Genomic DNA, 17,418 nt, shown 5'->3' on the forward strand with positions numbered 1-17,418 from the left:
ACCCATGTCACCCTGATCAGTTCCAGTATATTGACTCCTGAATAGAGATTGCCCAAACTCTTCCCTCTTGAGTGTGATTTGCCTGCAACAAACAGGGACAGGCTAGGGTCTTAGTTGCCTCAACAAAGCACCCCAAGGAAGGTCAGCAAAACTCCTGACTGCCATAAATTCTCACCAATGATCCAGAGGAGGAACCAATCTTGCCCCCGCCATATGAACCCCCCCCCAGTTCCCGAAATTCCACCACCTTCAGTCTCCCTACCACCTCCAAACTCAGCAGTTCCTCTCTCCCCTGGACCAGTGGCCAGATTGCACTCTTGGCCAGACCAGGCACTCTTCAGATGCTCGTCCACATCCACTGGTACCAAGAGGTTCTCTTATGAGGGATCCAAACAGGGGCTGAGAAGTTCACAGATGTGCCCAGCAGCAAGGGAACTATCCCAGCCCAGGGGTTATTATGAGATACAATGCAAGGCTTACACCCTGTTTGACCCCAAGGCACAAGAGAGCCATGACAAAAGGATGGGGAAGGTCCAGCCACCAAAAGTGGGGAGGCCCAAAACCTCCTCAGCAAGGGATCAATGTGCCTACTACAAGGGGAAAGGACATTGGAAAAATTAATGTCCCAACCAGAAAAAGTCCCAGAAATGCAGCTGATATGCACAAGAACCCTACAAAAAAGTCCTCATAGGTCCAGCAGGAATAGATTCAGATTGAGGGGGACTGGGCTCACTTCCTGGCTCCTGTTAGCCCAGAGTCAAAACAAAAGTAGGGGGCCAAACTATAACTTTTATATGAACTTGAGGGCCACACGGAAAGGCATAAGTTCTTCTACCTACCTGAGTGCCCTATGCCTCTCCTCGGCTGGGATATACTCTCAGAGCTGGGAGCCCAAGTAACCTCTTAGCCAACAGGACACACCAGGGTCTGATTGGATCCAAGACAAGAAAAATCAGGCCCCCTTATAATGGCTATCACTACACCACGAGAGAAAAAATGGAGGCTACTCTGCACCCAGGCCCAACCGAATGGCCCACCCAAATCCAGGACTGCCATCCCCACTGTATGGGCTGTGGACAAACCCCCCAGACTTGTCCACAATGAGACCCCTGTCATTGTAGAGTTAATCCCAGGGGCTCAACTGCAGAGACAGCAGCAATATCCCCTCCCACAAGAGGCAAGGGCAGGCATCCAAGAAGCAGGCATGCTGGTGGAATGCTAGTCACCCTGAAACACCCCGCTCTTGCCGGTCAGGAAGCCGGGAAGAGGGTACCGACGAGTTCAAGCCTTGCACCCAGTGGTCCCGAATCCGTACACCCTCCTCAGCCAGATCCCAGGTTCTGCCAGCTGGTTTAGCTGCCTAGACTTAAAGGATGCCTTCTTCTGCCTGTGCTTGGCCCCCCAGGGGCAACCTTTTTTTTGCCTTTGAATGGACTGAATCAGACATGGGGCATCAGTTGCAACTGACTTTGACATGCCTCCCACAAGGGTTTAAAAACTCACTTACCCTCTTTGGGGAGTCATTGGCCAGAGACCTCGCTGGCTTTCCAAGGGAGGCCACCTGCTGCAAAAAGAGCAGTAGGGCCAGAGAGAAAGAAGGTCATCACCTCCCTACCCCAGCCCCAACTAAGAGAGGGCTACGAGAATTCCTGGGGGCAGGATTCTGCCAATTCTGGATTCCCAGATTCTCAGCAATAGCAAGACCTCTCTATAATCTCTTGGTAGGGCTGGATCAAGAACCCTCTGTTTGGACAGAAGAGGCTGAAGCTGCCTTCCTAAGGATACAGGCCACCTTGGGGCAGGCACCAGCCCTTGGCCCACCGAATATAGAAAAGCCTTTTAATCTCTTTGTGCATGAGAAGGAAAAGGTCACCCTTGGGGTTCTCACAAGACAGTTGTCCCATGGAAATGGCCAGTAGTATACCTGTTGAAGAGGCTGGACCAAGTGGTGGCAGGATGGCCACTGTGCCTTAGGTAGTAGTGGACACAGTTCTGATCATTAAAAAGGCAGATAAGCTCACCCTGAGATAAGAGCTGCATGTTAAAGTCCCCCATGCTGTGGTACAGGGGGATTAGACTTCACAGATGTCCAGCCAAGCTGAGGATTTAGATACCTGCTAGTGATAGTCTGCACATACTCTGGATGGGTCAAAGCCTTCCCAGCCAGGATGGAACAAACCAGGAAGTAGCTAAAGTTGCCCCCTGATTCAGCTTACTGACAACAATCCACAGTGATAAGGGGCCTGTGTTCATGGCCAACATTATACAAATTTTAACCAACTCCCTCAACATCACTTGGACTGCTTACCAGCCTCAAAGCTCAGGGAAAAGAAAGCAGATGAATCGCACCCTTAAGGGAAGATTAGTCAAATTCTGTCAGGAAACAGACCTCCCGTGGCCAGACCTGTGTTGCCCCTGGCCCTCCTGTGTGTCCAGTGCACACCAGGAACTCAAGGTTTCTCCCCTTTTAAACTAATATATGGGAGGGAGCCTCCCAGAGAACCTACACCAAATAGGGGATAAGGGAATAAGAAAAAAACTCCAGGTTTTAGGGGCCACCCTTTACAAGTTATAAGGATATACCACAGAGAGGGCCCCAATCTCTAAGATCCCCTGTACACCCCTTCTCACCAGAGGATTCAGTCGGGGTCAAAGATTGTAAATAAAGGACCCTCTCAAACCACAGTGCACCAGGCATCATACCATTATTCCAACCACCCCTACATGGTCACAGATATCACTCCATGGGTCCACCACTCGAGAGTCAAAAGGGCAATCCTGAGGAGCCCCAGACTTGGAGGACTGACCCAAGTCCGACGAACCTGCTCAAAGTGACCTTCCAGAGAGTCCTAGATTCTTAGGATCTTTGGCCCTGAAGCCTTCTTCACACATAGCTGGCACTTGGGCTGAAGTTACTCAACCACCTACAGACTAGAACAGCTGGAGCTCCTTGGACATTTCTCCATCTTTCTCTCTAGGAGGCCTCCCCCCACATGATGACCTCAGGTGGACGTTGTGCACAGCAGGGGAGGGTCCATAGGCAAATGTCCCAAGAGAAATGATCAGAAGCTGCATGGACTTTTCTAACCTAGCTTTGGAAATCACACAGTATCACTTCAGCCACATTTATTCATCAAGGCAGCCACAAGACCACCCAGGTTCAAGAGGTGGTCTTGAAAGGAGAAGTCTCACAGACTTGGTGGACATACTTTAAATACCACCACACACTTCTTAAAGATTTGTCCTTCCATCATCTGTTCAGCTGGACCACCCTTACTTTACCATCATCTGTTCAGCAGTCCACAGAACCTGCTTCCCGTGGCCATCTACAACTCCAGCCCTCCTCTCTCATCACGACCCTCCTGGATAGTTTCCACTTTCATTTCACACACCTCCTTTCCCAGGATGGACTGTTTAGAGAGAGAGGTCATGGTCTTTGTGAAAAGGAACCAGGATTCCCAGTCAACCCCCAGTTATTATTCATCCCAGCTAAGACAAAGACTCTCATAACCAGTGTTTCAAGTTAAATTTTAGGCCTTGTTTCATCTCATGCTTTTTGGTCTCCAAAGAAGAAGGAAAATTCGGGGACAGCCAACTGGCAGTGGGGATGGCTCTCCTAGGCCAGCAAAGCCCAAACCTACCAGCTGTCCAATATAAGCACAGAAATAAAAAGCAGGCAGGTCAATGTGGAAAGAAAAGCCTGCCTCTGCTCCTAACCTCTGAAGGTGGACCGCTTGAATATTGCCTTGTCCACCTGAGCAGAAAAGATGAGCATCTGGAATCTTAGCTCTTTCTCCTTTGAATGCCTCTCCACTTACTAGCAGTCAAGCTGACCAACCATTTCTTGAATAAAAAATTCTAGTGAGAGCCTGGAGTAATGAGTACTCTTCAGAAACAATTTCACCAAGAAATATTAAATGAAATTTCCAGTGACAGCTTAACCATTTTAGGAAAAAAAAGAACCTGATATAATTTATGCATATTGGTAAAAGAAAGGAAAAGAAATTCCACGATGCTTAATCTAGGACATAGAGTCCACTATGTGAAAATAAATTCCTCAAGACCCCAAATATCTTTGGTTCAGTCCTAATTTATATTAAAGTTACCTTGTTTGCTCATTTGTTTTGTTTTGTTTTGTTTTCAGCAGGAAACATTGAGGGATATGTTTGGAAGCTGTTTTGGTGAGCACATTTGAGAATGCAAACCACAAGATTTACAATTGGCTTTGTTTGGATAAAATAGAACTGAGCATACATACATGTCAGTTACCATAAAATAAGTAAAATTTACACTTACTCTGTATTTTGTCATCACAAAATTGAATTTCTGTGTAACTCTGTGTTCCTAAAATCTTCAAAAATTTATCTGCCTAGTTTTTAGGACTCCTATTTGTAAACTTTAGCTTATAAATATTTGTTTTGAGAAACTGCATTTGTTAAAGTGTTGTAGGAAACTGTTCAATGAGACTTATAAACTCTGCCAACGAAGGTTGGCTTTAGCCACCAACTTTGAACTGCTAGTCCATTTCTTTTTGACCTTGTTCAGTAGTTAAACAAAAATGCTATGAACAGTTTCTTAAAATTAAGAACACTGCCAAAAGCGTTCTTACTTACAAAACTATATTATAAAATACCTTTAATAGGCTAACTTTAAAACATAGTGTAGAATCCTGATTTGTCATAATCTTAGCATGGAGCCCTGGTGAGATGCCCTGTCTCTTTGATTTCCTGACCTTCCACCTAATAGATGTCAAACTCCAAATAAGAAGCACATTTGAGGATTTTTGGAGGATCAATATCAAAAGAAAAAATGGGTATGGAAACCTCAGAAACATAATAGAAAATGAAGAGATAAATATAAAACTCACTTCACTATTAAAACTGAAAACAAAGGAAATCCATGTCTCATAAAAGGTTCCTGACACCATCCTGTCAGAGGGTGCTCCCCAGTTCCAACCCCAAGCATTGTAGTTACACTGAAGTTTAAGTTTATGGGTGTTAAGGATATGCTATAAAAACAACTGACTGGATGTCTTCACACTTTGACAAAAGAAAAATGGGGAGGTGGAACACGGTTTTAGGTTTAGGACATAACAAACAGATACAGGATATGATCTTTGGTAAGAGCCTGACTTGAGAAAACATATAAGAACATTTTGGGGTCACTTGAGGCAATTGAACATAGCCAGTATATTAGGAAGTAATCGTTCATTCATTAGGAATGATAATGGCTCCATGTGATATAGGATTATATGCCGACATATTTTTGGAGTGAACTTCATATAGTCTACATACAATTGAAAATGGTTTGGTGAAAAAATACATAGGTGAACTATATGTGGTAAGACAACAATTGGTTATAAAAGTGAATACCCTCTTTCTTCCAATTTTCTTCATGTCTGAAAAATCCCAAATTAAAGTTTTTCAAGTACATGGATGTTACTCCTGTCCCAGATTTTTTAAATTCTTAAAATAATAAGGAAAGTTGTGTTCAAGTTAGCTTCAGAGGATGGGACCCGTAAGTTCAAAGAGCTATAGCCGAAGGGCTGCTGCGCAGAGGTGAAGGCCCTCACCACCGAAACAAGTCTAGAAATGTTGAATCGCCCTTGGATTTCTGTGGACAGTGCTAATGCCTGCTGTGCTTCCCTCATGAATGTAAGGCTGAAAGGCAAAGTGTAGTCACCCCAGGAGCCCACCACGTCCACCGGAGGTCAAAAGCATGGACTCTCAACATGGATGGAGCTAGAGGCTAAGTGAAGTAAGTAGGTGAGAGAAAGACAAATACCATATGATTTCACTCATATGTGGAATTTAAGAAACAAAACAAAGAAAAAAATAGACAAAATAAGAAATAAACTCTTAACTATAGAAAAAAAATGATGCTTACCAGTGGCCAGGTGGGTGGGGGATGGATGAAATAGGTGAAGGGGATTAAGGTGTGCACTTGTCATGATGAACACTGAGTAATATATAGAATAACTGATTCACTATATGGTACATCTAAAATTAATATAACACTGTATGTTAATTATACTGGAACTAAAATTAAATAAGTGTTGGACTCTCTTTATTGGTTTCAGTTTTTCTGTCTCCCAAACTAAATGAAACAATTGGTCAGAATAAGCCTCTGTGTCATGATGTAACACTATAAATAGTAACAATGATGCCTAACTGTGGGGAGCTGCAAAGATCAGCCGCCTGCAGGCAAGGAAGTGTCACTCCCTGTGGGGAGCTGCCAGTAAAACGTAGATCAGCCGCCTGAAGGCAGACAGAGTAGTTAATCGCTGCCCCCCCCTCCCCCGCCCCAGCGCTGCAGACAGCAAGTCTGGGCTTTCTTACCGATCCTTTAGGCGCTGTGTTTGAATTTGCAGTTTCAGTTTCAGCTCTGGTCTCCCCTTATTCACTTGACCCTATTTCCTAGCAACCTACCTAGGTCAGCTGCCTTGTGTCCTGCCTTGAACCCCATATAAGTTTTGTGTTCTTTCAATAAACAGGAGGCTTGATCAGAGATTTTGTCTTGCCTCCATTCTCTGTGCTCCCTGCCCTACCCTATTCTCACTCCCTCCCTCAGGAACCTGCATAGACCCACCAGCAGGCAGGCCAGGTCTAACCGTCACCTAACATTTTCTGAGCATTCAGGGAAAGGCACCATAAAATGGTCTGGACATTACAGATGATGCCTCAGTATTAAGACAGATCAAGCATGTTGCACACACTGAGCGATGTGGTCATCATGATAGTCTTTCCTTAAGCCAGGTGTTCAACAGAAACTTATTAAAGTCTTTCATAGCATCTAAGTGGGCAAATTCCCAGTTAAGTACTTTTGGTCAACTGTATAGGGGTTACATGGGCAGCTGGGACACCCTTCCCTCCTTACACCTATTTCTCCCCTAACTCCTGCCTGTCTTGACTTCATCCTTCTCCCTTCCAGAAGAACCTCCTCCACTCCAAGCTAGCTGAGGCTGTCTACATACTCCCTAACTCCAGTTGTAGCCTTTATTATACAGCTAATCCTTTGAGCCACTCCACCTAGCTCAAGACCAACATGTTCATATTTCTCTTCATTTTTTTTTCATATCTCTACTGATATCCCTCCTGCCCTCACTAACCAGAAACACTGTGTCTTCCTTCTGGACACCTTTGTGCACAAATGCTCAGGAACAGAAGGAAGTAACACAGTCTGAAGAAAGGAGGAGGGTGTTCTGCAGTCCAGCCTCCCCATCCAGAAACAAGACTGAGTCAGCTCCTGAGGGCTGTGGCTTCTCCTAGACACCTGGAGTCACTCAGTTCAGCTCCCAGGATAATTAAGAGGATCAAATGACCCAAGTAGGCAGCAATACTCCACCAAGAAATAACTATGGCTATGTTACTTGCTAAATAGCCCAATGTTGGGTTCATTATGTCTTCCTTATTTAATGCTTTCTACGCTATGTCAAAACTTCAAAATTGTATTTTTATTAAACTTTTCTTCAACTGTCAAGAACTCAGCATGTATTCAGAGGGTGCTCATAAAATGCTCACCTATTCAAAAAATATTCTATAATGGACTAAGGAAGCATAAGACCATCATCTCCAAGGAACTTGCAATTGAATGGAGAAAATAACGAATGTAAGGCACACTTGCTGTTACATGTAGGTACATGTAGGCAGTGCCATCGGAATGCAGAGAAGTTGACTTCTGAGCGCCAAGAGCCTGATACTGTAAACTGAGGTTTACTGAAATGTTATTTCAGTCTACAGTGATAGGAGGAATGTGAAGTTTTCCTCTTTCTCTCTGTCCAACACTGCCTCCTAGTGGTGCCATGGCCCCTTTGCAGTGCCTCTCAACTTCCCAAAGGGGTACAGAGAGGGAAATGGAAACATGGCATCAACAAGTTGCTATAGAATCTGAAGTGATTTGTGAACATTACTTTTAAGTTGAGCCATTTTAAATGAATCCTTCATTTCCTTGTTTTTCCTTTCCAGGAAAACTGTTCTACCATAAAAGTATCACATACCATGAATGCTAGCATTTTTATCACAGAGTGCACCGGGAAAAGGCAAAGCACTCTCAAAAAAGGAGATACAAGGAAAAGACGAGCTCTTCCACTGCCTTCACGGAAGGGCCGATTCCTGTTCCCACGCTGCGGTGAGAGCAGCGTCCTGGTAGAGACTGCTCAGGGGAAGAGGAAGGTCACAGTTCCCCGAGTTATGGTCCCAAGATCGCTGAAATCTTGATGCATGTATCAAAAGACGAAAACCCCATCATGTCAAAAGTGGAGCTGTTTTCTGTTTTGCAAGAAGTGATGGCTTAGGTACCCCTCGGGGCAGGCTATTACTTGTCCTGGAAAGATCCCCGAGATAAGCCAATTAACTGTTCGAGGACAAAGATGAGGCTCTAGAATCATGTGAAAGTTGTCAATGCAGCACAGAATTACAGCTTTGAATACTTTCTATTCCATCAGCAGAACAAAAATGTCAATATTTGCTTTCTAAATATGGGTTGGGACATGTGTGCCTAAAAATGGTTGCTTTTTGTGGCTCATGAGGGTTTTATCAGAGAGGCACTAACGGAAGCCCAAAACTGGAACAGTCATCTTCACCAGAAACTTTGCAAGACTTGCACGTTGTGCACCAGAATTGCTGCCTCAAGGCCCCACTGAGGAAATGTGGCTCAGCACAGAACTCACTGAGAGTAGAAAGTTTGTTCCAAGGATATACGCCAGGGCATAGAACCTTGCTGGGCTCATAATAGGCATATTTCAATGCTTTTTCAATGAACACGTGAAAGAAGAAGGCTGCCCATTTCCCAAGCAAACCAGTTCTGCCCTGGGACAACAGGGAAGGGTAGGTTTGGAAACAGAAGACAGAACCCTGGGCAGAGCAGTGCCCGGCTGAGTTGATAATGCATGGTATTGGTGAGGCAGTCTGACAAGAAGGGCAAAAGGGAGGAATATGGAAAAGCATATTCCTGGTCATATGTGATGACACAGAAATGAGCTAGGACACCTTGGGGTACAGCAGTGCTTCTGTGTGAATAGGTGGGAATTTGGGTCATTTGGACACAAATGTAAATGTACCTCCAGCATAACTAGCACAACCCAGCACTAGCCCCTACTGTGTTCTGGGCAGCTCTCGTCTGGTCTACTATTCCCATATTTTAACATTGGAGTGAATAGACATTGGGTCATTTATGAAGGAACATGCTGTAACTATAAATTATAATTTCTGGCCCTAGATCATCTCCACCATCAGCTTTCCTTTTAACTCTCATTATTGAAGGTAGAAATCTAAGAATAATGTCACTGGCCTTCTTTAGAAATTTGCCCCTTCTTCTCTTCTGCTCTCTCCATGGTGCTTTTTCTGGTTCTCACACAAAACATGACTCGTAAGATGTTAGGTTATTGTAAATATCCTTACTAATACCTCCTGCCACCCTTAACTTGACCCAACATGACAATTCACTTTCCTCAATACTTTTATGTTTTTAATGTTTATTTTGAAAGAGAGGAGTGTGAGTAGGGGGAGGGGCAGAGAGAGAGGGAGGGAAAGAATCCTAAGCAGGCTCCTCACTGTTGGTGCAGAGCCTGATGTGGAGCTCGATCTCAAAAACCAGGAGATCATGATGTGAGCCAAAATCAAGAGTTGGATGCTTAACGGACTGAGTCACCCAGTCGCCCTTCCCTCAGTATTTTTAAGTCTTGCTTAGTCTACTGTAATATCCTCATTAGCCATTCTTTCTCCACTCTGGTCCATCTTCAATGCTACTGTCTAAACCTACTGAAGGTCCCCAGTCATATCTCCTCCTGCCCTCAGAAGTACTGCCTTAAAAAAAAAAAAAATCAAGAAATACTGCAATGGATTTTTGGATACCAAAATATCAAAAATTTCAGACCCCATACATTTCAGACTTTCTTTTTTCCTTCCACAAATTTTGAGCAGAATATTTTATACTTCTAGAATTAACTTATCTTATACCAAGATATTTTTCACCTCTCTGAGAAAAAGGGCCATATACTTTTAAGTATGCTTACCTCCTACTCACCCTTGATTGAACACACCAGGTGCATACAGTATCAAATCCATAATTCTATGTTTGGAATATTACATGTTTACATGTAGTTCTCATGTAGTACTACATGAGACACTCTTCAGAGTATTATGTCCTTAAACAGAAGCTATTGGTTGGCAAGGAATGAACCCTAAAACAAATAGGATCAATTATGATACCCTTCAGTTGATGAATCCTAGACTAGTCAGAGCCATTTCCCAAAATTCGTGAACATGGGACCAGAAATAACCCTCATTTTCTTTCAGGTGTGTTTCTCAATATTCACATGTTGAAGCCCTAACCTTCAGCATGACTATTTGAAGATAGGGTCTTTACAGAAGTAACTAAAATTAAATGAGATCATGAAGGCTGGACAATGATCCAATAGGATTGATATCCTACAAGAGGAAACTACACTGGAGCTCTCCCTCCACATCCCAGAAGAAAGGCAAGAAGGGGAGCCATCTGCAAGCCATGAGGAGAGCTCCCACCAGAAACTAACTTGGCTAGCACCTTGACCTGGGACTTCTAGCCTCCAGAATTGTAAGAAAATTAAGCCATCCAGTGTGTGGTATTTTGCTATGGCATCCTGAGCAGACATTACAGGCAGTGAGGCTGGAAAGTACATGTTAACAGAAGACACATTTCTGCCACACTGAAGAATGGATCCTAAAAGAATAAAGCTGAGACAGGAGAGGAGAGAGTCCTAAAAACACTCCTGTCCTCCAGTTATTTATGCATAGAACAAAGATTAGACCGTTAACGAAAGCATTCTTCTTTATTCTTTTTTGTACCTACTATACCTGAATTGGTTTCACATCAAGAAAATATTTCTGGGGCACTTGGGTGCCTCAGTTGGTTGGGTGTCTGATTCGTGATTTCAGCTCAGGTCATGATCCCAGGTTCGTGGGATGGAGCCCCACATCAGGTTCCATGCTGAGTGTGGAGTCTGCTTAAGATTCCCTCTCTCTCTCTCCAGTAAAAAAAATTTTAAAAAAAGAAAGTGTTTCTGAAATGGTAATATAATACATTGTACTTACTAAATGTTCTATACATATCCATTTTTTTTCTCAGCATGCTTAATTATCACCTATAACAAAAAAAAAAATCTACCAGTGAAAAAGCTTTATTTGGAAATCAGTGATCACAGATGTGTTATTTAAGTTAGACTGCTGCCATTTTGAGAAATGAGGCTAGGGTATCTTTTAAGACTTGAAAAATAAACTGACACTTAAAACTGTTTCTTGATAAATGTATCGTTTTGTTTTGTTTTATTTGTTTTGACATCTTTCAGTCTTATGGAGGGATTCTGTTAGCTGATTTTTGTCCAAATCTTTACTGATAAGTACAGACAGAGTTAAACAAAAAAGAGACTTGTAGTTTCTCATTCATCACAGGCATTTCTGGTCTATTTTTTCTTAGTATGTTACAATTAAAGTGGAAAGAACCCTTTAAAAAATGTCATCCTGATCAGTAGGATAGAATCAAGGTGGAAAAATGACTGTTGTATGTACTGTGAATGTTTTACCCTAAGTGCGTTAGTTGAGGTAAAATGGTCTGAAGAAATGTAACAAGGCCAAACAGGATATCAGCCTTTAGTCATCAGAATAATCAGAAGAGATCAGAATAATGCCAAGAGAATATTTTTAGCAACTGCCCAGAAGGAAGATGATGACCTCCTATAAGAGGTCAATAAAGATCTGACATAATCTCAGAATTCAAGGAAACAGCCGATCTTTCATTATATGTTAATGGCACATTTATAATTGGAAGCCAATAATCAAATCCAAATTTATTTACTCACACAGACATTATATTTGGGCACGAAGGCTACAAAGATCCAATATTATAAATTCTTCTTCCTCATGTAGCATACTTTATATGCTTTCAAATCACCATTTCAATACACAGCTCTCTGTTTTCCAAGCAACCTAATTATAAACATGTAATCACTTTTTCCGCTGGTTTATTACACTAGGACAAAAATTTGGAAATTGTCTTAGGTTTTGATTGGTTTTCTGCATTAATGAGATGATGCGCCTGGGTTGCTCAGTTGGTGGGACGACTGACTCTAGGACTGACTCTAGACTTCCGCTCAGGTCACGATCTTAGGGTCCTGAGATCCGGCTCCACATTGAAACCTACGTGAACTAACGTAAGCAAAATGGGGAAAGGTATTTGCCAATGGACTGCAACCAAGCCTAGGAGCAGGCACGGATGTGGGCATCAGAAATAAAAGCTACGAACCGGAAGGCTCCTACAGTGTTGACTTTATTCTTTTGAAAAACAAACTAGAAGCGCTTCCCAGAGACTCGGAGCTGGCGCCTACGGGAGTCCGGACGGGAGCCTCGGGCTGCAGGGCCCCGCTGCAGGAGCAGCCGCCCGCCCGTCTACCACCTGGAGGGGGACGTGGCCTCCGTCCCGCAGCGCTACACTCCGTCGCCGCCCTCCACCCCCCTGGTCGCAGGGATGCTTACCCTGTCCCGGGGTCTACGACATTTCTATCCACAGTCGAAATGCCACCAGGTGCCCTGCCAATTCTGTTGTCGTTGGAGGCCGCCCGGTGTGCAGAGTCGGGTTTGGGAGGACTTTCTTCACCTTCCTGGGTATCTTCCTGGCCATCATCTTGTTCCCATTTGGGTTCATCTGCGGCTCTGCCTCCAGGAAGCAAAGATGCCCCAAGAGTGAAGCAAACTTTACTTAAAGAGAATACACTTCGCTTTCCTACATCCTACCACCTTTTTCTAACGTCAATGTGTACAATAGCTTTTATTAAACTTTCAGGATTGTTTTGTAAAGTGAAGTGGGATAGATCGGGCTAGAGGGAGCTGAGGTTTCATGGGCACAGGGGTCACAGCCATGGACACGCAGGAACAATGCTCCCAGGGTAAATGACAACCTAAGAAAACAGTGCTTTTATTTTTTGCAGTCTTCAATTTGAGAAAGGTGAGAAATAATGTTTTAAATAAATGAGATTCATACCATTGTAAAGAACAAAAACAAAAACACCTGGGGAAAGACATTTAGTTGCTAACTCAATACCCAGTCTTCTCCCCTTACTGTATAGACTCCAGTTTTACTCGGCAGTCTGCCCAGCTAAGACATTTCTTGGCCTCTTTGAATCCAGACACGATCATGGGACAAAGTTCTGGCCAAAGACATCTAAGCTGAGGTCTTTGTTTGGAGTTCCTAAAGCTCTTTAAAGAGACCTCACTTATTTGGCATGTGCTCTTTCACCAACCCTTCTTCCTGCAGAAAACAAAGAAAGTAGCTGGAGCTGCAGTGGTCACAAGAATGGAAAAACACACACTAAGGAGAGCTGAAAGACAGAAGCTCTTAGGATGTGGTTGAAATTGTGAGCCTGCCCGAACAGCCCTGACCAATTCATAGTCCCTGCTTTGCGTCAAGTTGATAGGGATATGAGATGAAAAGATAGAGTTCCTTTTCCCAGAGAGCCAACAAGAGAAACAGCTAACGTTCGTTATACACTTGGTATGTACCAGAAACCATTCTTTGTGCTTTACATGCATTAGAATAACCATGAGCATTAAGTATTAGTCCATTTATATAGATGAGGATACACACCTAGCAAGGTTAGCTATTCATGGTAATCCAAGGCTTGAAGCTGGACCTTCTATCACGTGTGTGGTTAACTACAATGCTATCGTGATTTCCAGTCGTATCAATTATAATTCAAGTTTGAACTCAAATTCAAAGGGATGAAAATCTTGATGAAGGGGAGTACAGAGAACATAGGGAGCAGAGGGGAGAATGTCAAAGTTTCCCCCAGAATCTTGGGCACTTTACAGGGGTACCAAAAATGAGTATGCATGGGGCACCGGGGTGGCTCAGTTGGTTGAGGGCCCAATTTTGGCTCATGTCATGTTCTCATGGTTTGTGAGTTCCAGCCCTGCATTGGCCTTTCTGCTGTCAGCATGGAGCCCACTTTGGATCCTGTCTCCCCTTCTCTCTCTCAAAAATAATGTTTTTAAAAATGAGTATGCATTCACCAAACAGACCAATAGGAGATGTGATGAGAGTGCTTAGTTTGGATATCGAATATGAAGACAGATTAAATAGGGAGGTGGATTTTAAATTATGGCAATCAATGTGAAACTGGACAGTGGACCTGGAGACTGTACTGACTGCTCTTCCAAGAAGCTTTACGTACAGGTGAAATGCTAGTCTGTAGGGTATTCATATATACATTGCTATTAACAGTGTATTGAAGTTATCCCAGTAAACAATCAAACATGTAAGATAAAGTATACTGTGAAGACCATGAACTTTAAGAATCAGAAAAAAATGGATTTGAAACCTTGTGCTGTCACTTATTTGTAGCTTTGTGTAAATTGCATGGCTTCTCTGAGCTTGTTTCTTCATCTGTAAATAACTGAACTTCATATAGAATAGCTACAGACTACAAATGTAATTTCGAGCATTAATACTAATTAGAACAAAATATCACTTAAATATATCTCCTATGGTATTTGTATTAATGGATAACATCACGTAATTTCTATTTAGCAAAGGGTACTAATCTCAAAGAGATACTATGTGGTAAAGATTAAAGAGATTGGAATGAAGGTGGTTGTTGCCTTATGGCCACATTTCCACACTTCTAATGGACTTTTCTGTGGATTTTGGTTACGCCTTGAAATCTATTAGTAATTGTTAACAGCTCTCTCACTAAATGCTAAGTATAGCAGACATATTTTCTCTGGATTTTGTCCAGCAACCCCTATTCTGGGATCTTGCCCCTCGATCCTCCCCATGTCTACCCCTGGTTACAATGCAGATTCTTAAAGTGAAGGGCCAAGTACTTTAACTTAGCATTAATTTTTAAAATTCTTCAAGTATCTAAAGCACTCAACCTACTTTTACTTTATCCCATCTTGCATGGTAACATAGCCCAAAAAGAACATTTTCACACGGAAAAATGTTCTATAAATTGTGTTCGGTCAGAAATAGTAAAGCACCTCTCACAATATTGGTATGAGGGCTATCAGAGCATATCATGCTGTTTTTCTTTTTACTACACAACAGTATCTTCCACATCATGTCATAAAAGTATTTCAAATCACATTTATGGAAGCTAAATTCTCCTCTGTAAAGTGCTGACAGATGTAGCTTGTTTCAAAATAATGTCGGTGGTTGCTTTTTAGCTTCAAATCACCAAATCAGACCAGACTCCAGCCCAACTTAAGAACTTTCTCAGCATATAGAAATGTCTGATATTTACTCCATTCCCTTCCAAAGCAGTGTTCTCTGCTGATATTAGTAATAAGATGCTATCAGAAGTTGGGAAGATTCCTGAATTTAGTGGCAAGTTAGATAATGTGGCTATCAAAATCCTTACAACCTTTGAGATTGAAGGCTGAGACATCTTTTATTAGGTATCTTTTGATATGGATTTATACTTTAAGCCTCAATGTCTCCACATGAAGACTTAGATATTGGCTATTTCAGATTTGACTCATTTTTTCCAAATGCACTTTTATTTTATCCAGAAACTTAAGGTTAATAAACCGTTACTCATTGATTTCCCCTAGATCGAATTGCACCAGACTCTATAAACTTCATAGTGTTACAAATGTACACCCAGTAGAGATGACAAAGTATGACTCCTTAAGTTCCCCCAGAAGATAGCTTTTAAAAAGGAATTAAGTATTTTAAGGGAAGTGAAACTTTATGTTATGGATTAAAGTAACATAATACAAGCCCATTGTCAGTGTGTAAGAACAAGTCATAAATTATTTTATAGCTTCTCTGCTGAAGTCTAATTTTAAGCTGTGGAATAAATCCAATATTTGAACTTTATGCTAACATAGCTGAGAGAGAGAGAAAAGAAGCTTGAACCCCAGGAACCAAAAATGACCTGCTTCCACTAACCCAGGTTCTAGCATATCCCGAGATGTAGTACAGCAAGGAGGGGAGGGACTTGAAGAAATATGCTTTCAAGTGTCACATTCATTCACAGCTGAAAACCATCAACTGTATAATTCTAAGCTGCTCTATTATATTAAATAATTTATTTATAAAAATAAAATTTCACCAATATCACAATGGTATTTTATACCATGCTAATGACTAAAGAACCATTTTTTTACTAAGAGTTATAAGGCTGATCAAAAACTGAAATTATTGGTGTAATGTATTCTACAGCGATAAAATGAGACAAAGCATGGTAAAGACTGCTTTATTGGTGGCAGTTAGTATAAGTCAATAAATATTGATCCCAAAGAAGAACTCAGTTATTTATCAATTATTGGTCCAGAGAGCTGAATGACACGGAACCAACTGCCTGCTGAGAAAATAAACTGAAGTCAGTCTTGCTTCTTGGGGAATGAAGCCATAGCTAGCAGATATATGGCATACGCTGTTCCTAAAAAAGAAAAAGAAACAAAAAAAAGAACTTACAAGAAATTCTAAGATTTACATGTATAGACATAATACTCCAGCTAAAAGTTGTTAACGGAAAGGAAGTCTGGCATTAAGACTACTTTTATGAGAACACAGAAAAGTATTTTGATAGGTGTTGGTAAAATTTCAAATAAATATATATAAAATGCAGTTAATCTAGTTTTAGTATCACTGAACTTCAAAGGAAAGTATTAGATACAATATGATAATGTACTGTCAAATTGATAACACGTAAAAAGTTTTCAAGTAAGATTAAGAACATATATAAAGGTTATTTCCATACTAAACTAAGATTGCCTGAGAAATGCTAAGAGTGATTCAAAAATAAAAAAAGAGGTCAAGATATACAAGCACTTTTGAAAGTATATTATTAATATTAAACCAAAAAAGAATGATATATCATTTTTAAATTATCAAATTTGAGGTAAGAATAGCTAGTAAGTGAATATTTTTAAAACTGATTACCAGAATATCAAGGAAATAGTCACACTGACCGAAAAGAATTTAGGACTCTATCTTAAGAGAGCCCAAATGTCACTATCTGATTGTTCTCTTCACCCATAAATGCCTCTTCACTGTATCCAATCCAAGCCAAAGAAAGCACCTTGCCATCAGCAGGGGGACTTCATAATTAGGGTTCAAATTCCAGCTCTTCAACATCACTCATCATCAGGGAAACACAAATCAAAACCACACTGAGATACCACCTCACGCCAGTCAGAGTGGCTAAAATGAACAAATCAAGAGACTATAGATGCTGGCGAGGGTGTGGAGAGATGGGCACCCTCCTACACTGTTGGTGGGAATGCACACTGGTGCAGCAGCTCTGGAGAACAGTGTGGAGGTTCCTCAAAAAACTATCCATAGAACTCCCCTATGACCCAGCAATAGCACTGCTAGGGATTTACCCAAGGGATACAGAAGTGCTGATGCATAGGAGCACATGTACCCCAATGTTCATAGCAG

The 17,418-nt window shown here is 41.9% G+C and overlaps 1 protein-coding gene across 1 annotated transcript in view; it reads right to left on the reverse strand.

The window, feature by feature from the left end:
• Nucleotides 1–16,212: 16,212 nt before the first annotated feature.
• LOC115296841 (cytochrome c oxidase subunit 7A2, mitochondrial) overlaps nucleotides 16,213–17,418 on the reverse strand; it is a 6,966-nt gene continuing 5,760 nt past the window's right edge. Inside the window, exon 4 of the mRNA XM_029945321.1 lies at nucleotides 16,213–16,414. Within this exon, the coding sequence (XP_029801181.1) occupies nucleotides 16,356–16,414 (59 nt within the window). The 3' untranslated portion in view covers nucleotides 16,213–16,355. The remainder of the gene's footprint in view (nucleotides 16,415–17,418) is intronic.

Source organism: Suricata suricatta, chromosome 7, assembly GCF_006229205.1.
Source record: "Suricata suricatta isolate VVHF042 chromosome 7, meerkat_22Aug2017_6uvM2_HiC, whole genome shotgun sequence".
Taxonomy (NCBI): domain Eukaryota; kingdom Metazoa; phylum Chordata; class Mammalia; order Carnivora; family Herpestidae; genus Suricata; species Suricata suricatta.